At 42.7% G+C, this 23,431-nt stretch overlaps 1 protein-coding gene across 3 annotated transcripts in view; it reads right to left on the reverse strand.

Annotated features, from left to right (window-relative positions):
- The window catches only part of TTLL6 (tubulin tyrosine ligase like 6), a 28,834-nt gene extending 14,374 nt beyond the window's left edge, over positions 1-14,460 (reverse strand). Inside the window, exons 1-9 of one of the 3 annotated variants that reach the window (XM_030541628.1) lie at positions 14,289-14,460; positions 7,158-7,181; positions 5,943-6,173; positions 4,914-4,951; positions 3,861-3,979; positions 3,613-3,743; positions 3,021-3,177; positions 1,086-1,229; positions 575-660 (exon numbers count right to left, since the gene is read on the reverse strand). In XM_030541628.1, coding sequence (XP_030397488.1) covers positions 575-660; positions 1,086-1,229; positions 3,021-3,177; positions 3,613-3,743; positions 3,861-3,979; positions 4,914-4,951; positions 5,943-6,173; positions 7,158-7,181; positions 14,289-14,317 — 959 coding nt within the window. In that variant the 5' untranslated portion in view covers positions 14,318-14,460. Of the gene's footprint in view, positions 1-574; positions 661-1,085; positions 1,230-3,020; positions 3,178-3,612; positions 3,744-3,860; positions 3,980-4,913; positions 4,955-5,942; positions 6,174-7,157; positions 7,182-14,288 lie in introns of those variants that run through there. The other 2 variants (XM_030541630.1, XM_030541629.1) reach the window with 2 other exon arrangements.
- Positions 14,461-23,431: the final 8,971 nt, after the last annotated feature.

Below are 23,431 nucleotides of genomic sequence, written 5' to 3' on the forward strand. Positions count from 1 at the left end.
TCAATTCATTCTACTGGAGCCTTTCTGGCACCAACAGAGCACTGCAGAAGAAACATTGGCACTGCTGGAGTTCCTGCTACTACTGGCAAAGAGCAATACTGCTAAGAAGAAACTGATACCACTGAAGTCCTAGTGCAACGGACAGCAACAGCTAGAAACATGGTTTAGAAGAAAAGAAAAGTAGAAGAAGACTAGGAGAAGAATGTGAGCAAGAGGAAAAAAACCTGACTGATCATTATATATAGATTTATCTACATTAGATAGCCCAACGTAACCACCAAGGACAATAAACAGAGTGATGTAATCCAGAAGCACCAGTTGCAACAAATGCATTGATATTTTCAATTTGAAGGATAGTTCACTTTTCTCTCTCCTGCTTCTGGCCTCTCACTGTTACTCATCTGATCTTCTTTAAATGATGTATATAACTAATGATACAAAATACACTGTTCACTGGCTGCACAGAAAGAAATATTTCCTAAACATATATGAAAAAAAGTGTGGAAATGCATATGAAGATTTATGAGAACAGACTAACATCATTTGGCTGTGATTAATGTTCTCTCCCTCTTACCTCTTACTTCCAGAATCTTCATCTTGGACAAAATTAGTACTGTGCTTGTTAATGGAATAATTAGTCAGGTGCATGCAGATATCATCCTGCAAATAAACGAGTGGGTTTAGGGTGACAGAGACATCTGCCTTCTTCGCTCTCCCTGTACATGATGATATCTGGTCACACTACTTAATGCAGAAAAAATCTTAGGTGCAAGACTTTTAATATCAGTACTTATCACTCTAATGAGCCCAACACAGTCTTAAGGTCATTTAAAGAGGACCGCTTGCATGAGTAAAGTCATTGTGGTATGTAATTGTTTGCAGGATCAGCCCCTAACTGCAAAGAAACTATTATGTAGTGTTACTGTGTGCTGTTAAACTCTAGCTATGTTCTACCACAGAGGTGGCTGCATTTCAGTGGTGGGTGAGATGATTCATCTATAACCTTACCCATCTCACTTTGACGAAGTGAGGCTTAATTATTATTGTTTGTGAAGGGCGTTATGTTAACAGGGTTCTTTACTCACCAGATTGCTGTGTGAGGGATCAGAGTAGGCTGATGTAGCAAAGCGTGCAAGGCCCTCATTATAGACAAATATCCTCAGGGGGTCACATGATGTCACCAGCACGTAAATCCTCAGATCAAACTTAAAACGATCAATAATAAAAGGCTGGGAAAAAGAAGACAAAACTGAGTTGCTTATAGTTTGTTTGAAGTACAAGAGGAACATTAGTAACTCATTAACTCAAGGCTGAGGTGATGAAAATAGCTATACAGTCACACCTACAAGCTGAAAAAACAAAACTAAGACATGCAAACCTTATAACAATACTTAGCACATATACATCACCTTCCTTCTTCAAAGTGCTGGGCAGATATTCAGTAATCGAGCCTTGCAGCATCCTTTGGGAGATAACAACACTTCCTTATCTATCTCCATTTTAGAAATTGGGAAACTATCTAGGTTAAGACATTCCATCCAAATAAGGGTAATTGCAAACCTTATGCAGAGCATCATCATTTTAATAAGATCACATGATTAGAACTAGTCATGGACACTTAATAGATCATGCATCCGACGAACTGGGTATTCACCCACGAAAGCTCATGCTCCAATATCTCTGTTAAATAAGGTGCCACAGGACTCTTTGCTGCTTTTAGATCTAGGTGTTCTTAATATGGTTATATAGCATCCAGTAGAATGGGCCCTAATTCTGTTTGTGGTCCTGAGTTCTATTACAATGCAAACAACAATTTACATGTAACCCAGTATCCTGGATATAATCAATTCTTGCTAGAGTACCTTCCTCTTATAAATGATGTCTCTTATAGTTATTCAAATATTGGGAAATTAGGGAAGATAAGAACAATAATGTATTCTATGGTACTGAGGACAGCCGCAACACAATAACAATAATGAAACTAATCCATCATAGAGTTCTTTACATGTTCTGAGCATTGAACAAACTCATTAATCATCACATAGACCCTATGAGGTAGATAGGCTTCCCCCATTTTAAAGGTGAGGAAACAGACCCGGAACAGTGTTTTGCTGAAAGCCACACAGTGAGTCAGTGCAAGAGCAGATATAAAACCCAGCAGTTCTGAATCCCAGCTCCCCAGACCATGCTTTATCTCCCTTAAAAATCAGTAATAAAGAATAATAACGAAACATTTTCAAAATGAGAGAACAAACCAGAGTAAAAACTTAGGTTCTGGTATTAACATTATAGGCAGTGCTGGCTCCAGCTTTTTTGCCACCCCAAGCAGCAAAGCGGGGAAAAAAAAAAAAAGAAAAGAAAAGATAAAGCCAATCGGCGGCACTTCGGCGGCAATTCGGGAGCGGGTCCTTCGCACCCTCTCTTCCTCTCTGGCGGCAGCTCAAAGAGGAAGAGAGGGACTGAGGGAACCGCCGCCAAATTGCCGCCAAAAACCTGGACGTGCTGCCCCTTTCCATCGGTCACCCCAAGCACCTGCTTCCTTCACTGGTGCCTGGAGCCGGCCCTCATTATAGGTGTCCCAAAGACATAGGAGATCCTGGAGGCTTGAATGTGGATGTTTGCTATGAAGAGAGGGTAATGCCAAGATATCAACCAAAAGATTCTTGAGTAAGAAAGATTTGTGGGACTGGGTACAAACAATCCCTTCGCTCTCTCCTCCAATTGGGCCTACAAAAATATTGTGTCTCTTTGAGAGCTAACTCACTCTACAGCAGGAAGGAGATTGCCCTCATCCAGTTAGGTTCACCCAGCAAAGGTGAATTAGTTTATATAAAAAGCTTATTCAAAAATGATTTAGGAACCCAATGGCACACAAAAGAGGGATTATTTCAGTGGGCATGTATTCAAAGGTAATGACTGCTGTTTATGACCAGCTGATCACAGGCAAGCAAGGCTGAGCTGAATTAAACTCTGGTTTAATGACAGAACAGTAGTCTTGGTATGTGGAATAGGGAGATTACTCTTGAGATGTAGAGCTGGCAGATCATATCCTCTCCGGGTTTTATGTCTTTCACAGATCTGGTGATGAAGATGCCTCTACCCTGACAGCCGGAGTCGGGCTTACAGATGTATGTCTTATGTTTCCTTGATCTGCTATAGGTCTGCAAATCTCCGTAGCTATTGGGAAGGAAAGAAAGAAAGAAAGATCAGAATTACATGATTCTGAGGTTTGATGTCTCACAGCCTACCAATGCTAGAAATGTTTTGGCAGACAAATGCAAATATTTACAGAACCAGTGATCGCAAAATAAAAAATCTGTCCCTCCAAGGCCTGGAATACAACCTGTTCTCTAGCTCTCAGTAAACCTTTATTTCCAGTAAATGCAAATTTGAAGTGAATCACACAGTCTTATGGGAATGATCCCTTTTTTTGATTTTTAGAGAAAAGAGACTTAATATGATGTAGAAATCATCTTCTCTTCCAACAAGGGAAGATACCTCATCCCACTGAGTAATACAGCAATGGACTTCATCCAGAAAAATAAAAGGAATTTTATTCCATTCACTGCCAAGGGGTTTGCATCACCAATGAACATTCTAAGGAAGACTCACTCAGCAGGAAGACACCAGGTCCTGGGAAAGAAGTTAAATTCTTTTGGAAAGAGCTTTAGCATCCTGCTCATGTTCCTGGCCAGCAAATCCTTCCTACAGATTTCACTCATCCCAGGGAAGTGGTTGATTTTCTGGAAAGAAGTCCAGAGAAAAGGCATAATAATAAGCATCTTCCTGGTCTCTAGGTCATTTGCACTGGGGAAAAAAGTAATAATTTAATATCCTCTCCACCTCACAGAGATGAGTACCTGGTAACTTTTCATTTCCATTACCCGATCCAGTGAGACTGAATAGTCTGTCCAATAGAGATTCCACTCATCATTCTCCCCTGCTTCCCGTAAGCCATACTGCTGAGCAGCCCGACGCACTGCGTCGTAAGAAAAGAAACAGTTTCAATCATACCAGAAATTTAGACTTTAGAAAATTCTGTTTGGACTCAGAAGGAGATATAGAATCATGGTTCAGTTATACCCCTCAACTCAGCCATGTACAGACCCCTATTCCACTTTGAGTGGCAACTTCCAGTCCTCTAATCTCTATGGATATGCTGCCCAAAAATCATCCATTTTGTCTGACAAATTGGACAGTCACTGGTGACTATTGAACAAGTTGACCTATCCAGTATGCTGCTAGAAACTTCATACTAGCTAGCAAATCTTGCAAGATGGAGTAAGCTTGTGTTGTTGTTGCATTGGTCTTTCTATTGGTGTAAAGCAGAACTTCTTTAAATAAACAAATTAAATTATTCATTTTATGTGGAATGGAGCCATTTGAACTGGTTCCCCGTGTTCCAAATCCATGACAAGAATTCAAATCTTGCATTTGCAAAAGTTCATGGATATGAATTCTTGCCTAACTTCATTTATGATGAGGGAAACATATTTGATGATCACAAGCTAGTCCCTTTAGACAATTGACATCATTAGCAGACTATGCTTGAGGAGGGCAGGTAATAAAATTCAGGGGACACTGTGGGTCAGTAATGAGACACCCTGGGAGAGCTATGTGGTGCCAAATGTGTGGAATAACAGGAATGCAGGTCAGGAATTAGTTTCACTAGTAGGGGAATCTTGAACAATGCTTGCCCAGACTGCATGAGATTTTTAAATGAGGCTTTCATTTGGGCATGTTCATAAGCACTAAAATTCAGTTAACAAGTCACATGACAAAATAAATTTCATTTTAAACTGAGTTCTTTTTCTTAAGAGCAAATTAAAATGTACTCCTTTTTACATGAATCGACTGGGTCACAATTCTTTGGCTTACCTTCTACATTTGGGAAAGATGAGAAAGATACTCACCACTCTCATACTTACAGTTGGTCAGATTTATCACAGGTCATCTGGAAAAAAATAAAAAAAAGCAGAAAGACAGAGGCATACAGACAAGGACCAGTTTACGCTTTACGGGGAAGCCCTGGGAACTTTACAGTTGTGCTTCCATAAATTTACGTAAAGCACTATCTAAATGTTCATCTAATAGGCTATTCACCAGGATTGATCACTGTTTTTTTTTGCTCAGTGGTCACTTAGAAAATTACTTGCTGGACACAAACCAAATAACTACGCATCTAGAAAGAGAATTCAGTGATGAGCACTACAGAAATGCCTGTAAAGATAAAATAAAAAATAATACTAGAATACCAAAATACCAGAAAACCAGTAGTTATGGAACCAATGTGACTAATTTATAGGAAGAGCACTCTTTCTATTACAGTGTGAGAAAAAGATATGGCAGTTACTCAACAAGATTCATTATTTAGGAATCAACCTATGAATGGGATTCCCCAAAGTCATGAGCCAAAGGCCAAGTGATCAAAAGGTGAATGGGGATTAACAGAAAATATTTATGATCACAGATTGTACACATTCTTCTTCTCCTGGGCTATTCTGCACTGCAACACTTAGTAGCATATCCATTTCACATCAGAACAAGAGCTCCTCTGAACCATGTTCTTTCCATGAACACTAGTGTGTAACTATTACTACTATTATTTATTACAGTAGTAACTATTACCTCTTAGGTTCTTTCTATACATTCAAGAAAAGGCAGTCCCTACGTTAAGTAGCTGACAGTCTACAAAACTTAAAATCATCACTTTTTCTGAACACCAAAACACCTTCATTTCCCCTCCACTCCAACACAACACTTACCTATCCCTCTCACTACAAAAATCCTGTGTTCCTCCCCTTCTGCATAGCACCAGTCTGAACACCCTGTTCTCCAGCATCTCTTCCCCCCATTACCCTCATCTATTTTCACTAGCTCTACTAGGAACATATTCTGCCCTCTTCAGGACTTTTACAGCCCTGTCAATAGTTATTTCTAACCTCTTTCTCTTTCTTTTCTTTTTCATGGATATGTTAGGATCTTGAATTCTTCTTTTCTTCTCTTCACATCCCACTGTATCCTGGTGTATGGTGTCCAAGGCATTATCTTCTCTTTCTAGTTCTCTTGGTAAAAAGTTTAGTTCAGTTACATCTTTCTTATCTGACTCTTCTGTCTCCTGCTCCACTTCTTCAAAGGATCCATATTTTTGCAGCACAGCTGATGCCTTCATCCTGAGGAAACATCCACAACAGATCAGAAGAAAAATGAACAGAGTAAAGGGATGAGCAACAGTTTCATCAACCTTTTTGTGAATCCAGCTGCTTCCTCAAATACAGCTGATAAAACAGAGTAATGTATAACTCCCCACATATTCCCAAGTTTGGAAGAGAGATGTTCATCCCCTCCTCACGAGTCCACCCTCCATGCCTCTCTCCCCATTCGGACAGGATCAGAAGGAATATTTGTATCTATATGTATGTACCTATATAAGTATCTGCTTTTACCAATAGTGATTCCCATCTGAATGACATCTCTGCACAGGGAAATAGCTATTTTTGATGCTGATGAATATTTCTAAATTCCTGCTGTCTGTAATATTATGCTAATAGAACATCAGGAAGGTGTCTTGATGTGGGTCCTTAGTGTTACTGCAAGAAACTACAGTGGAAGGCTTAATAGCTTTTGTCTCATTAGAGTTAGTGCTCCCTTAACATCTTGTTCTTTCTCTCTTCCCAAAGGTTCAGTCTTGCTCAGACTTGAGAATTCAGTGCCAGCTCAGCGCTAACACATGATCAGAGGGATAAGATGAATCAACATCTATCAAATCTACAGGTGAAACCCTAGTCTAACAGATCAGGTTCTGCTGCAAACAGAAATCTTTGGCAAAGTAAAGAGAGATTAACAATCTTGATATAGAAGTTAATGTTTCTCATATATCTACGGATTGTACCCTGCCCTTCCAGCAAGGGGTTGTATTTATAGAATGCTCCAGGAGGTAAGCATTCCTTTCTCTTAAAGTATAAATAGCAAGTACTTCAAAAAACAAACTCTAAAAAACTTTATATTAACAAAAATGTTCTCACTCTTTTTATTTAAAACATAATTTTTGTTTGCACTTAAAAATTTCCTTGCAGTATTTACCACCTGAATAGTAAATATTGTGCTAACTTTTGAGAACCAGAAAGTGAAACTATTCTATTTCCATTATTACTTACAAAGAACTGAATGAAGCAGGGGACCTGTAGAAAAAATAGAATACGATCATGTAATTAAAGACTTTATTGTAACGCATACACACAAGGAAGGTGAATCAGGACACAGCCTAACTTTGAGCGCTTGACTTTGCAACTTTAATAATGTTCTTTTAATGTAGTTTTGTGTATGTGATTTTTGAAGTTTTAAAAAAAACAAACTGAAAAAACAAATTTCCATCATGTGGCAGCATATTGACATCCATATGGGTTATCAGCATTGTTGCAGCCTTTAGCCCCACCACACGGATGTTTGCCATTTGAACTAACAAGTAACTGTCATCCTCGATGTGAACCAATGCTAAAGGGGAATGGAACACTTTGCCAGTGGGTTTCAGATATGTTTGAAAAGATTGCCAGAATTTTTTAACATGGGCAAAACAACTTTTTTCATTAGCCTCATTCTTGGAAATGCCTGTACAGTGTTGGCTGAATTTTACTTTTTTTTAATTCAGCGTGAGGCAGATACCCAGGATGGAAAATTTCAGCCTAAATGGTTAAAGTTTGGCAAAGTTATAAGCAACTGAAAACAGTCTTATAATGGGAAATGTTGAGCAACCTTAATAATATGTGGTACTACCAGCCTGCCTATAATACAGGGGATTAAGTGCAGACAGCATATGAATGATTACATTTATACGTATTTTTAAAGTGTTCAGATTTAATCATCTAAATACTTTTAGTAGCACAACCAAATCTAGTTAAAAAAAGTTTCACTTTTAATTTGATAGCATCTCTTTAAATGTTAACCTTAATCTCTACAAAATTTGACCTGGATTTCTAGCTCTTGTGCCCACAATGAACATTGGGTTCTACCCAGCTCTGGCCACAGCATGGAGAAGAAATAGCATATTACAGTTTTTATCTAGTAGTTGTCTCTGGGGTAAGGAAGTCACAGACAGACAAAATAACAAACACAAATCCCAACTGATGAAAGAGTGAAATATGCCAGTGCCTCACATATATATGGAGGGCCTGATTCTAAACTCACATTGATGTACATCAGGAGTTACTCCATTGAATTCAACGGAGCTACACTGGAATAAAACTGATGGGAGCTGTCCATAAATTATGTAATACATATTTTGGTGATTTCCAAAACCCACCCATTCACTTGTAACACTGCAACAAACACTATGTCATGCAAAATTAAGGACCACCAACCCACTAATATGTTGTGTTATTTATGGGCACCCCCATGTAAGTGAGATCAGAATTAGGCCCATTATTTTCAAGACATTTGTGTGTTTCAGTATAACTGGCTAGATCTGGCTTTCTGCTATAGATTATTATGGCTTCTGTCTAGTTAGAGAACCCTGAATATTGTTTTTTGTATTGTCTCACATTTTAAAAAATAGAGCTTTTCAAAGGAAAGTGTAAAATGTATCTTATTGATCCTAGATCAGTACAGTCCTTTGGGATTTTTTATTTTTATTTTATTTTTTATGGTCATATAAAGGCAGTAGCTTCTTGGCAAGACAAAACATGGTATAAGCCCCAGTCCTGGAAGATTAACCACATGATCTGACCCATAAGCAAAGCCACAATTCAATAATTAGCAACCTTTCACAAAAGAGAAACTACGATTCAATCGTTCCTCCCAAAATTCCAATGGAAACAGACTTTTAATATAAACAACATAACAAAAAAATAAGCAAATATTCCTCTGCAAAGTTTGCAAATATTGCAGCAATATGCTACTGAACAAATAAACCAGAAAATAAAATTGACTGCAAAATAAATGCAAAAACTAAACAAACAGTGAAGAATAAATTAGATGTAAATATTCTTTTCATTTTTATAATCTAAAGTGTTGGCAGTAACACAGGTGAGGAATTTATATATAATTCCTGTGTTACTGGCAACACCTCAGATTAAAAACATTATTAAATTTGATATATGGTAAATTCTTTTCAGTTGACATTGTCCCTGTAACAAACAGAGCCAAATTCATCCCTGCTGTAATTCCCTTGAGCCTTGTCTTCATCAGATTTTTCTGTCAAAAAATTCTCACTGGTACTACATCCAGTTGTGCACCATTGCATAACAAATGGCAGTATTAGCGCAGAATGGTGTCCCTAGCCTCTGTTCGTCAGAGGATGGAGATGGATGGCAGGAGAGAGATCACTTGATCATTGCCTGTTAGCTTCACTCCCTCTGGGGCACCTGGCATTGGCCACTGTCGGTAGACAGATACTGGGCTAGATGGACCTTTGGTCTGACCCAGTACGGCCGTTCTTATGTTCTTACCAGGGAACACTGGTATTTTTACCGTCATGTATTTAAGACTCAAACAGGGTCATAAAACATAGCCATAGAAGTCATGTCTACTCTAGCATTTTTACTACAGCTACCACTGGTGCAGTTAAACCAGTACTAACAATTGGCAAATTCTGGGAAAACCTCTAGTGCAGGACAACCTTAAAGTCCCTGGTATTACAACAGGGTTGAATTCGGTCCTCCAGCTTAAGTTGTAAAGGAAAGATGTCTAAAACCATTACTAATCATACTGTTTTGAAGGCTCGTGATAACATCAATGCTTGCAGGACAAATACACAACATTGAACTCTTGGAAGATAATTCATAGACTCATAGACTCTAGGACTGGAAGGGACCTCGAGAGGTCATCGAGTCCAGTCCCCTGCCCTCATGGCAGGACCAAATACTGTCTAGACCATCCCTGATAGACATTTATCTAACCTACTCTTAAATATCTCCAGCGATGGAGATTCCACAACTTCCCTAGGCAATCTATTCCAGTGTTTAACTACCCTGACAGTTAGGAACTTTTTCCTAATGTCCAACCTAAATCTCCCTTGCTGCAGTTTAAGTCCATTGCTTCTTGTTCTACCATTGGAGGCCAAGGTGAACAAGTTTTCTCCCTCCTCCTGATGACACCCTTTTAGATACCTGAAAACTGCTATCAGGTCCCCTCTCAGTCTTCTCTTTTCCAAACTAAACAAACCCAATTCCTTCAGCCTTCCTTCATAGGTCATGTTCTCAAGACCTTTAATCATTCTTGTTGCTCTTCTCTGGACCCTCTCCAATTTCTCCACATCTTTCTTGAAATGCGGTGCCCAGAACTGGACACAATACTCCAGTTGAGGCCTAACCAGCGCAGAGTAAAGCGGCAGAATGACTTCTCGTGTCTTGTTTACAACACACCTGTTAATGCATCCCAGAATCATGTTTGCTTTTTTTGCAACAGTATCACACTGTTGACTCATATTAAGCTTGTGGTCCACTATGACCCCTAGATCTCTTTCTGCCATACTCCTTCCTAGACAGTCTCTTCCCATTCTGTATGTGTGAAACTGATTGTTCCTTCCTAAGTGGAGCACTTTGCATTTATCTTTATTGAACTTCATCCTGTTTACCTCAGACCATTTCTCCAATTTGTCCAGATCATTTTGAATTTTGACCCTGTCCTCCAGAGCAGTTGCAATCCCTCCCAGTTTGGTATCGTCCGCAAACTTAATAAGCGTACTTTCTATGCCAACATCTAAATCGTTGATGAAGATATTGAACAGAACCGGTCCCAAAACAGACCCCTGCGGAACCCCACTTGTTATACCTTTCCAGCAGGATTGGGAGCCATTAACAACTACTCTCTGAGTACGGTTATCCAGCCAGTTATGCACCCACCTTATAGTAGCCCCATCTAAATTGTACTTTCCTAGTTTATCATGATAAAGAATATCATGCGAGACCGTATCAAATGCCTTACTAAAGTCTAGGTATATCACATCCACCGCTTCTCCCTTATCTACAAGGCTCGTTATCCTATCAAAGAACGCTATCAGATTAGTTTGACATGATTTGTTCTTTACAAATCCATGCTGGCTATTCCCTATCACCTTACCACCTTCCAAGTGTTTGCAGATGATTTCTTTGATTACCTGCTCCATTATCTTCCCTGGCACAGAAGTTAAACTAACTGGTCTGTAGTTTCCTGGGTTGTTTTTATTTCCCTTTTTATAGATGGGCACTATATTTGCCCCCTTCCAGTCTTCTGGAATCTCCCCCGTCTCCCATGATTTCCCAAAGATAATAGCTAGAGGCTCAGATACCTCCTCTATTAACTCCTTGTGTATTCTAGGATGCATTTCATCAGGCCCTGGTGACTTGCAGGCATCTAACTTTTCTAAGTGATTTTTTACTTGCTCTTTCCTTATTTTCTCTTCTAAACCTACCCTCTTCCCGTAAGGATTCACTATACTAGACATTCCTTCAGACTTCTCAGTGAAGACCGAAACAAAGAAGTCATTAAGCATCTCTGCCATTTCCGAGTCTCCCGTTACTGTTACCCCCTCCTCATTGAGCAGTGGGCCTACCCTGTCCTTAGTCTTCCTCTTGCTTCTAATGTATTGATAAAAAGTCTTCTTGTTTCCCTTTATTCCCATAGCTAGTTTGAGTTCATTTTGTGCCTTTGCTTTTCTAATCTTGCCTCTGCATTCCTGTGTTTGCCTATATTCATCCTTCGTGATCTGACCTAGTTTCCATTTTTTATATGACGCCTTTTTATTTTGTAGGTCACGCAAGATCTCAAGGGTAAGCCAAGGTGGTCTTTTGCCACATTTTCTATCTTTCCTAACCATCGGAATAACTTGCTTTTGGGCCCTTAATAGCGTCCCTTTGAAAAACTGCCAACTTTCCTCAGTTGTTTTTCTCCTCACTCTTAATTCCCATGGGACCTTGCCTATCAGCTCTCTGAGCTTACCAAATAATTGAAGAGACTAAGCGTGATTCTCCACTGCTCTGAATCTTGTGTAGTCATTCGCATCTGCGCAAAGTGGATGAGAGATGCTACCACCAGTGAGTGAATGATTTGGTAGAATTATACATTCATTTCACACTTTTTGCATAGGTGCAAATGACGACACAAAGTGAAAAGGAGTAGGGATGCAGGGCCACTGAATTTAAAATGTGTCAGAAAATGTTAATGTATTTGTAACATATAGTCTTTTTCTCTTATGTATATATAGTATAACTGATTGAATCAAACTATTTTACAAACTTTTTATATCCAGGCCTTTTTTTACTCCAATCCAAAGACTACTGTAGTCAATTGGAGCCCTTCTATTTCTTTCAGTGGGCTTTTGACAGAGTCCACATGCCACACTCATCTCTGTGGTATCTGAGCATATACACATAATTCAGGATGATTATTATTGGTACATATTACCATATTTTCTCCTGGTATTCCAATTTTTTAATTCTGCATTGCTCATGCAGAAGAACTATCTGATTGGTGGAGAGTAGATTGAAGAATCTGTAGCTGCAGTTTAAGCAGCAACTTGCAAACTTACTTTTAGAAATTTAATTATGAGTAATGTAATTTATAAATGGCTTTTAGTTCACTTCTGAGTAATCAGACAGTGGGGGTGTTTCACCAACACCCTAGGTAATCTTGTATTATCTACACAGATTTCACTATCAGTCACTGCACAACATGGATAAATTGTTGCACAATATATGTCCTTGTTTACCCTCTGTCTGATATCTATATGCACAACTCCCTAGGAGAGGAGTGTGAAGAATGGGAAGGGGAAATATCGTTGGGTAAAGAAGGTGGGACTAGAGACAGAGAGCGTGAGTGAGTGACTGAGTATAAACAACAGGCACTGGGCTCAAGGAAAGAAAAGTGACACCCAGTAAGACGTTCACGAACGAAGACACATAGGCCTTCACCATTTCTGAACACTTATGTGGCCCTCAGCAAGCAGCCCCAGACAACAAATGGATAGAGCAAGGGCAAGACATAGTCAGATACTGTGCTGCATACACAGCCACCCTTTTTAGGGGAGGCAAGGAGGTTTAGTAGAATATTTATAATGTCCCTACTGTCTGCAGTGCCCACCATATTACAACCTTTGCTCTCCTTCCTCCATCCCTATCCTGACAACACAGTCCACCAGCGGTCACCAGTCAGAGGAATTGGTAAGGGGTCAATTCAAATCTGGCAGCAGTACAGAAAGCAATGACGTACTATTCCCAAAAGAGGGGAAAAGAAGAAAAAGTAAGGGATTGCTTCCTGTCACTCCTCACTCTTGCAGCAGAGTGGGCCCCTGGGGTCCCTCCAACCCTGCTCCAGTACTGGGGGGCAATGGGAGAGCTCTGCATCAGGATGGGCTCTGCACAGAGGGAAATATAGAGGAATCTGCACAGGGGAAAATGGGGGGGAGCCCTGCACTGGGGCTAGGGCCAGAGGGATGCTGAGGTGGGGGCTGTGTACTGGGGAGAATGAGGGGGCTCTGCAATGGGAATAGGGATGGAGGGATATTGAGGTGGGGGCTGTGCCCAGGGAGCTGTGTGCACCGGGGAGAATGTGGGGAGGGCTGCTGTGTACTGAAGCTAGGGCTGGAGGGACGCTGAGATGGGGGCTGTGCACTGGGGTGGACTCTGAACAGGAGAAAATGGGGGTGTCCTGCCCTGGGGAATCTGCAGGGAGCTCTGCACTGGAGGTGGGGACTGTGTGCACTGAGGAGAACAGGGGGGGCTCTGTACTGGGGCTAGGCCGGAGGGACGCTGAGGTGGGGGCTGTGCGCACCGAGGAGAATAGGGGGGCTCTGTACTGGGGCTAGGCCGGAGGGACGCTGAGGTGGGGGCTGTACGCACTGAGGAGAATAGGGGGGGCTCTGTACTGGGGCTAGGCCGGAGGGACGGTGAGCTGGGGGCTGTGCGCACCGAGGAGAATAGGGGGGCTCTGTACTGGGGCTAGGCCGGAGGGACGCTGAGGTGGGGGCTGTGCGCACCGAGGAGAATAGGGGGGCTCTGTACTGGGGCTAGGCCGGAGGGACGCTGAGGTGGGGGCTGTACACACCGAGGAGAATAGGGGGGCTCTGTACTGGGGCTAGGCCGGAGGGACGCTGAGATGGGGGCTGTACGCACTGAGGAGAATAAGGGGAGTTCCCCGCTCTTACCTGACCCTGCTCCCTTCCTCTCCTTCTCACTCCCCGCTTTATTCCCCAACTCACCCCGTAACGCTCTCAACCAACCTACACCCTCCGCCCCCCCACCTACCCTGATTACTACCTCCTGCCTTCTTATTAGTTGAAATACATCCCGAAGGCCCCGCCTCTCCACTTCCCTTACCTGTCAATCATTATATACTTCAGTCCCATTGGTCCAAGCGTCAGCTAGGTTTCTGATTGGGTGAGAAGAAGGTTGTCAAGGCAATGTTAGGACGCTCTGGCCTCGCGCTCCCGAGTGTGAGGGCTCGTGCCATCCTGCCCATGCGCAGTTGAGATTCTCGGGTATTCTCCTTCCCTTGCCCCACTCCCTCCCTCAAAAAAAATTAAAAAAAAGCTCGAGACAAACTGTCACCACCAACCGCACTACCTCGGGTGTGGAGCCAGGGGCGGGGCCTCGGTTTGAACCTCCAGACCGCAGCCAATCAGAGCTGTGAAGGCAGTGTTTGATTTGAATATACATAAGTCGCTCTCCTCCTTCTCTCAGGAGATTTGGGGGGCAGCAACTGAGGTTCTGCCTAGAGACAAGGGGGTCCAGACAGAGGGAACGAGACCCCTCGGGACTGGATCCCTTACACCACCCATTTCTAAACCACTGCCTTAGCCTGACGTGGCATCACGGCACTAAACGTTTCACCACAACATCAACAGCACTAAATATGTCACCGTGACATCACCGTGCCAAACATGTCACGGCCACATCACAGCGCTAAATGTGTCACCGTGACATCACCATGCTAAATATCTCACTGCCACATCACAGCGCTAAATGTGTCACCGTGACATCACCGTGCCAAACATGTCACGGCCACATCACAGCGCTAAATGTGTCACCGTGACATCACCGTGCCAAACATGTCACGGCCACATCACAGCGCTAAATGTGTCACCGTGACATCACCGTGCCAAACATGTCACTGCCACATCACAGCACTAAATGTGTCACCGTGACATCACCGTGCTACATATGTCACGGCCACATCACAGCGCTAAATGTGTCACCGTGACATCACCGTGCCAAACATGTCACTGCCACATCACAGCACTAAATGTGTCACCGTGACATCACCATGCTAAATGTGTCACTGCCACATCACAGCGCTAAATGTGACACCGTGACATCACCGTGCCAAACATGTCACGGCCACATCACAGCGCTAAATGTGTCACCGTGACATCACCATGCTAAATATGTCACTGCCACATCACAGCGCTAAATGTGTCACGGTGACATCACTGTGCCAAACATGTCACGGCCACATCACAGCGCTAAATGTGTCACCGTGACATCACCGCGCCAAACATGTCACTGCCACATCACAGCGCTAAATGTGTCACCGTGACATCACTGCATCAAACCTATCACATGACAACATGGCACTAAACACATCAGTGCACCACATGTGTCACTGCGATAGGGTTGACAACTTTCTAATCGCACAAAACCGAACACCCTTGTCCCTCCTGCCCCTTCCCTGAGGCCCTGCCCTTTCTGAGGCCCCACCCTCCATTTACTCCCCGCCCCCAGCTCCCCCATTGCTTGCGCTCCCCCACCCTCACTCACTTTCACCGGGCTGGGGCAGGGGGTTGGGGTGTGGGAGGGGGTGTGGGCTCTGGAGTGGGGCCGGGTATGAGCAGGGCCGACTTCAGGCACCAGCAAAGGAAGCAGGTGCTTGGAGCAGCCAATGGAAAGGGGTGGCACGTCCAGGTCTTCTGCAGGGGGTCCCTCAGTCCTTCTCGGAGCGGAGGACCTGCCGCCGAATTGCCACAGAAGAAGTAAGTGGCCCGGCTGAGCTGTCGCCAAAGTGCTGCCAATCGGGACTTTCTCTTTTTTTTTTTTTCCTGCCACTTGGCAAAAAAGCTGGAGCCGGCCCCGGGTATGAGGGATTTGGGGTACAGGAGGGGGTTCAGGGCTGGGGTGGGGAGAGAGGGGCAGGAGGGGATGCGGGCTCCAGGAGGGAGTTTGGGTGTGCAGGGAGGTTCCAAGCTGGGGCAGAGGGTTGGAGTGTGGGAGGGGGTCGGGGTGCGAGCTCTGGCCAGGCAGCGCTTACAACAGGCAGCTCCTGGTACAAGGCACAGCAGGGCTAAGGCAGGCTCCCTGCCTGCCCTGACTCTGCGTGGCTCCTGGAAGCAGTCAGCATGTCCCTGGGTGGAGAGGTCAGGAGGCTCTGTGCATTGCCTGTGCCTACAGGCACCACCCCTGCAACTCCCATTGGCTGCGGTTCCCGGCCAATGGGAGCTGTGGAGCCAGCGCTCGGAGCAGGGGCAGCACGTGGAGCCCTTTGCCCACCTCTGTGCCTAGGGGCTGCAGGGACATGCTGCCACTTCCAGAAGCTCCGTGGAGCCAGGGTCAACTGATTGACAGTGTCTCTGAGCCTAATAAGCAAGGTAACACTCCACCAGCGCTGTGTGTAATAAACTCCTATGCTTGACCTCTACATGGTGTGGATTTATGTCCTTCAGTGAGGATAATATTCTATGTCCATGGGGAGGAGAGAGGAAGGGCAGAATTGTGAGGCCTAATTCATCAATATTTGTAATGTGTTTTGAGATCCTGGGAAGGGAAAGGGCAAAGAATGAGCTGCATTTCACAGGTTCTGCAGATTAAGGTCTGCGTTGCTAAGGATTTCACTGTATTTTGAAGTCTCCACACCAGAGTGGCAATTGTGTGAAATTATGATCCCTAAAAGGCTAAATCCTGGTCATATGGAAGCCAAGGGTAACTTTGTCACTGGGACCAGGATACAACCCTACCTTTCCACTGACGATAGCTGGGGTTGGCTATGGGGGGATAACGTGGTAAAAGGATTGCACTTGAAAAGCCTCCTCTGATGAACAGCAGGAGATAGGATGTGTAGTACAAATACAGTAACTCTGTCAAACCAATTCAGATCAGAAACTCCATTGCTAAGGAGGAGGCCTTGTGTTTGCCTAAGATTTACTGCTTTGCAGACTGAGGGAGCGGAGTGTAAACGGCAGCACATCTGTCTTTATTCCCGCAGCCTCCACAGTTACATTATCCCTGGTCTCCAATCCCCTGGATGAATTGCCTTTCCTCCACTATGGGACCAGGTGACTCTATAACTGGCCACCCAGCAGATGCTTCTGCAATACCAACTGTTCTGAATCCCCCGCCCTTCTCTCTCTCTTTTTTTTCTCCTTCTTCCCTTGTGCCCTACCAATCTAGGCTGCCAGGCACATGCTGCAGGGCTGCAGTCCCACTGGAGTGATATTGTGATGGAAATGAGGGAGGGAATGCAGGCAAAACTGCACAAATTTACAGCACTCAGAGGGCTTCCGTTAAAATCCTTGACAATCTGTGATTTATTACAGGGCCAACAGTGCTCCTAATGTCCCAGGCCTAGGCACCATTCTGCTTCAATTATGCTGTTTGGAACAAATGAGAAACCAGCTCTGTTAGTATAATGGAGGAGCCCAACAACTGATTGGTGAAAACAACTGATTTCATTTGGGATTCACTCCTGCACCCATTGACCAGAGTTTCAGGGTCTGATTCTGCCATACCTGCACCTCATGTCATCGTTCATACCAATGCAAAGTGAGTGTACAATGCTGCCATTCTGATCTGGTGGCATTTACGCCCACTTTGCATTGATATACATGACAATAAAAGCTGCAGGGTAACGGAGAAACAGGCTCTGGTTGACTTTAATTGGAGCAGGTTCTCAGTGTCAGCTGGGACCTCCACAGTAATGCAAAGACGTACAACAAAAAGGGGATCTGTACTTCAAAAACAATATGGAAAAAAATGCATTAGCAGTAAGAATCTGCATTTATTCATTTATTTTCCAAATTCTACATAGGCACATTAGGATTTATTTAATTTCTGTAACAGTTTCTGAACCTTTAACATCCAATGCCCAGTGGCTTTTGGAATAACAATACCCAACCTTTTGCCCAAATTGTGAAAAATGGCAGGTAAAATATGGGTACATCTCTAACATAGCGACCATAAACAGAATAGAAATGATCCCTGAAATAAACATTCTGATGATCATGTAGCTTTACGCATGAGGATGTATATTATACAAAACTGTGAAGAAATTACCCTCTCTCTTGCTGTGTCTTAACATGGAACTGACAAGCTGAATGACTAGCATAACCACTCAATCACTTCCTGATATGTTGCTTTCCTTTCCTCCCATTGTTTGCTTGCATTTGTCTATTTACATTTCTTGTGGCAGGAGCATTTCTTTGTTTAAAAAGTGACATGTTAATGTTTTTCACCATATGCAGAATAATAATAGATAACTATGCATACAGAGGGTAAAATTTTCAAAAGTGACTTAGAAGGCAAAGTCACAGGATGTAGACTCCTAAGGAGCAGATTTACAAAGGTATTTAGGTGCCTAAATATGTAGATGAGTGCCTAGCAAGATTTTCAAAAGCAGCACCCAATCTGCTTAGGTGTATTTGAAAATCTCACTTGGTGTCTATCTGCATTTTTGGGCACCTAAATACCTTTAGAAATCTGTCTCTAAGTCACTTTTGAAAATGGCTCTTAGGCTACTAAATAGAGCTGGGTGAAATATTTTGGCTGAAATGTTTTTCGATTAAAAAAAAAAGCACATTCAGATCGATCCAAACATTTCACAAATGTATACTGATTTTGCCAAATTGTTTCAGTTGGAAAAAAACCTACAAAAATTCTGAAAACATTTTGATTTTTTAATTCAAAACAACTATTTGTTTTGAAATTTCCTTCACTTGATTTTAAAATGAAAAAAAAAAGAGCTCAAAATTGAAATGAAACATTTTGGTTTGAGCTTAACAAAATATTTTCTTTGACCCAAAACATTTTTTTTAACTTTTCAATTTGCTAGAAATTCTGAAAAAAAATTGATTTGGGTTGACTCCAAACTATTTTCTTTCCAGAACTCCCAGCAAACCAAAACATTAGTTATTCATACAGCTTCCTTCTTAGGTCTCTTGGGCCTTTCTGAAAATTTGACAGAGAGAGTCTGATTTCCATTCTTCTACACTTTACCTCGTAACCTACACTTGTGCAAAGCAAGTGTAATAAAATGCTACCATTCTGATTCTGTAGTATTTAACATCCAATTTGCACAGGAGTAATTAATGACTGAACGTGCAAGTCAGTGGTGAATACGGGTGTGTGTGTATGTTTCCCCAACTGTGTAGGATGTCCACATGCAACTACCTTTGACACAAACCCTCAAAAGCCAGGAAATAAATTATTAATTGCACATATTTATAAGATGCTCAACAAGCAAACCAACTCCATATAAGTCATTAACATGAGTTTACCAAACATAGGTTATACCTATACAAATTGCTCCATCTACCACATTGGCCTTAACTGCTACCTTGATTCTTTTTAATACTGTCTGCTAGTATTGTTGAAATAGAAATTATGAAAAATGTATTGTGCTTCTAGAGAAACATGTTTGCTTTGTGATCAAGGTACAATAATCACAAAAAAGGTTTCCCTCTTTTAATGCAGATAAGATAGTGTATTGCTTAATAAGAAATTTGGGCCAGATTCCACAGCCCTATTTCCATCCTCTCCACATGGCTTAAGCAGCATAAAGGGGATATAATATGGCTGCAGCTGGCCATCTGAGAATTCTTCCAGTGGATTTGAATTCCCAATTTGCATAAAGCCCAATTGGCTCTTAAATTTTTTCTCCTCCCCACTCCAACATAGTGGTATGTTGTAGCGGAGCAGATGGTGCAGGGTTCTGTTCCTCTACAGCAATTCTCTGCTAGCATATGGTAAGATCCCTTAGAGAACCTTAACCACAGCCATAAATCACAGCAGCCCTTAGGCTGCTCTAACTTACATCAGGACTAAGGTGGGTTTGAGAATCAGGAAAGCTGCAACTGGCTGTCTCATGGTCCCTTCCCTCTCTCCTGCACCAAGAGTATCTTGACAAAGGAAAAGCTCTGGCCCCTCTTGAAAGAATTGAGATCACTGAGCGTGTTATGCTTTCTGCAATCACAACTAGGGTTGGTAGTATGTCGCAGCTGTTGATGGAGTTTAGCATTTAATGACTTAACTGTTTTATTTCCTGGCTCCTGACTGTTTGTGACAACGATCACTGTACATATGCACCCTTTACTTTTGAGCAAAGTTTTTTTGTATGCAAATTGGGAAATGTTCCACCATGGAATGAGCTGTCTGAAAATATGACAGATACATTTCTGGTGTGTCTGAACTGGACAACAAAAGCCAAAGGGAGGAGAGGAGAGAAATGCCTAGGAAAGAGGAGAAAGTCAAAGAGTAGGGCAAAAAGAAATCAAATGATGGAGAGAACTCCCAGTGAAGCAGGGGAAAAGAGGCCTTCCCAGGCTGAACAGACATACCCAGAAGCGGACTGCAGGCACTAGCATTAGCAACTCCTGTAAGGGACTGCAGGCACTGGAGTAAGGCTGTGAAGAAAAGTTTTGGCATACTCTCCCTGCCTGCCTCACTCCCTTACTCTCACAAACCACCCACATCCCTGTGTGCATCAATGCTTCCTCCAAGAAGTGTCACTGTTTCTTCCTAGCTACGGTCAGTGATTAGGGGAATGGGAAGACAGAAGAAAAGACAGAGTGACAAAACCTCCAGGGGAGGGAAAAGGGGGAAGTGGAGGCATGCAGACAGAAGAAGGTGTAAGGGGAGGAGTCAATAGGGAAGGGGATGTGACTAATGGGACATAAGCAGAGCTCAATCACTTATCCCTGATTTGACCCCTGATTATTAATAATCAATGTTTGTTACAATTATTTAATAATTTATGGCCACATCCACACATCCAGGAAGGAATGGTCCCTGCTCCAATGAGCTCATGGTATAGCATATTTATAGTGTACTCATCTGTGTTGCATTTAGGCCTCCTTAATATGTGTTAAAACTGAATCTATTTGTATATTCAGATAGGAGGAACAACTTTAAAAGAACAAGAACAGAGGGGTGTGTGGAAACCTGGCCAGTTTGCTAATGCCCAGGATTTCATAGCCTATTGGGGGTGTGGACAAAAGGATGTCATCTTATTTTTCCAGATATGGCTGTGTTTAGGTTTTAAATGCCAAGAGTTGGTTTTATTTTATTTTAGGGTTGTTTTGCTGTACCTTTTTGTTGTTGTTGTTGGTTTAACAATTTGTGGAGCATGGGAATGGATAGAGGGATACTTTTATTTCATTCATAGGGCAAAGAGAGATTGTTTTGGGGACAGAAGAGAGATATGGTGGGGATACTGACACTAGGTTCCTGTGGTGATTGCTGCATTCATCTGGGTGGCTTGCTTGGCTTACAGGAGTTGCTACCCTGAACAGATCAGTGGCCCCAGAAATCCTCAGCTGAAGTACATTGATGTAGCTTCATTGAGGTGAATAGAGCTGACCAGACTTACACCCACTGTCCTCCCTTTTAGCCAAATTTCAAATAAACACCTTTTCCATTCTAGGATATAACCAAAGTTGGACATAAAAGTACCTGCTGAACTCTGCACAGGTACAGGGAAGAAACTATTATGGTAGTTGTAATGTCAGCACCTGTGGAGAGGTGGCTACTAGCTAAACCCAGCTGGGCTGAAGATTTGGTTTTTGTATACATTCCTTTAGGACTTTAGTAAAGGACTCTGTAAAGTAATCTGGCTGATGGCTAGGACATTCTTTTGCCTGGAGCAGGCCTAAGGATGGTGCAGGAAACTGAGACAAAAGTTTCCACAGGACCACAGCCAGCTAAGAGGCCGTGTTGGGATGGAAACTTTGCCACAGGCAGAAAACTCCTATGCCTTTTTGGGGTTGCTCTCTGTAGGTTCTTACTCAACACCTATCAATGTAATAGGGGAGCACCTCCAAAATTAGAAAGTACATATGGTAATTCCTCATTTAAAGTCATCCCAGATAACATTGTTTTGTTATTAGGTTGCTGATCTATTAGAGAACATACTTGTTTAAAGTTGCACAATGTTCTGTTATAAGGTTGTTTGGCTCACCCTGCTCTGCCTGCCCAGCATCCCAGCCGGGGTGCAGGCAAGCCCCCAAGCCCGTTCCCCAGCAGGAGCACCAGGTGGGCGGAAGGGGGCAAGCCCCTGAGCCCCAACACCGCTACGCCCATGCCTCAACTAAGCTTCAAAATCATCATTGGTGAGTACAGTATTAAACTGTTTAAAATTATTTAAAAAACTTATGCTGTATATATTTTTAGTCCAGTGAAAAAAATTTCCCTGGAACCCACCCCCTTCCCACACCTCCCCATTTACATTAATGTTTATGGGGATATTGGATTCGCTTAACATCGTTTCACTTAAGTAGCATTTTTCAGGAACATAATACAACATTAAGTGAGGAGTTACTGTATATGCCAGTGGAGTTACTCTTAATTTACACCAGCGTATCAGAGAGGATTCCTTGGGCCCCATTCCCTGGTGATATAAATGGTGCTGTACATTACACGTCAGCAAATGGATGCCTTAATCTGTGCAGGGGCCAAATTACCCCAGGACAGAGAAGATGCGTGCTGCACCTTACTGTGCTCTGTAGAGGGAAAGGGCTGAATCTGTGCCACTACTGCAGAAAATTCCTACTAGCTCCATCATGAGACTTCCTGCTATCTAACCTCCCCTGCTGGGCATCCACTGTCTCTGCATGCTATTGGAATGGTGCAGGCGCTGTTATGTGATGATACCTGCAGAAATGACAGGAGCACCCAAGAAGGAAGATGATGGTGACAGCAACCAATGTAAAAGGGAGGAATGGCGAACTAGGAGCACAGTTCATGGCATTGACAGCATAAAGGGCATAAGACACACTCCCGCCATGGATCTAACCTCAAATAACCATGGTTTGGGTTTGTGAACTCAGATTCTAAAGCAAGTTTTAACCACAGTGTAGCTATGGTGACCAGACAGCAAATGTAAAAAATCGAGATGGGGGTGGGGGTGGGGGGTTATAGGACAATATATAAGAAAAAGACCCCAAAATCAGGACTGTCCCTATAATTTCAGGACATCTGGTCACCCTAAGTGTAGGTGGGGAAAGAGGTGTGGTAATTGTGTCTAACAGAAGCATGTGTTGATATCAGGATTTTAATAACATCGATAGCTGTCTGTATCATAGCCATGTGTCTGTAAAAACGGAGGGTTTCCTGGGAAGCAAAAAATAACTTGGTACTCGGGCTGGTGGGAAAAAATGGTTTTTCACTTGAAAATGGGGCTTCTGTGGGAAAAGAACAAGTTTGGTGACATTTTCTGTAGGGGACAATTGAAATGAACCATTTCATTTGGGGAATCTTGA

The sequence above is a fragment of the Gopherus evgoodei genome, chromosome 23, assembly GCF_007399415.2.
Source record: "Gopherus evgoodei ecotype Sinaloan lineage chromosome 23, rGopEvg1_v1.p, whole genome shotgun sequence".
NCBI lineage: Eukaryota > Metazoa > Chordata > Testudines > Testudinidae > Gopherus > Gopherus evgoodei.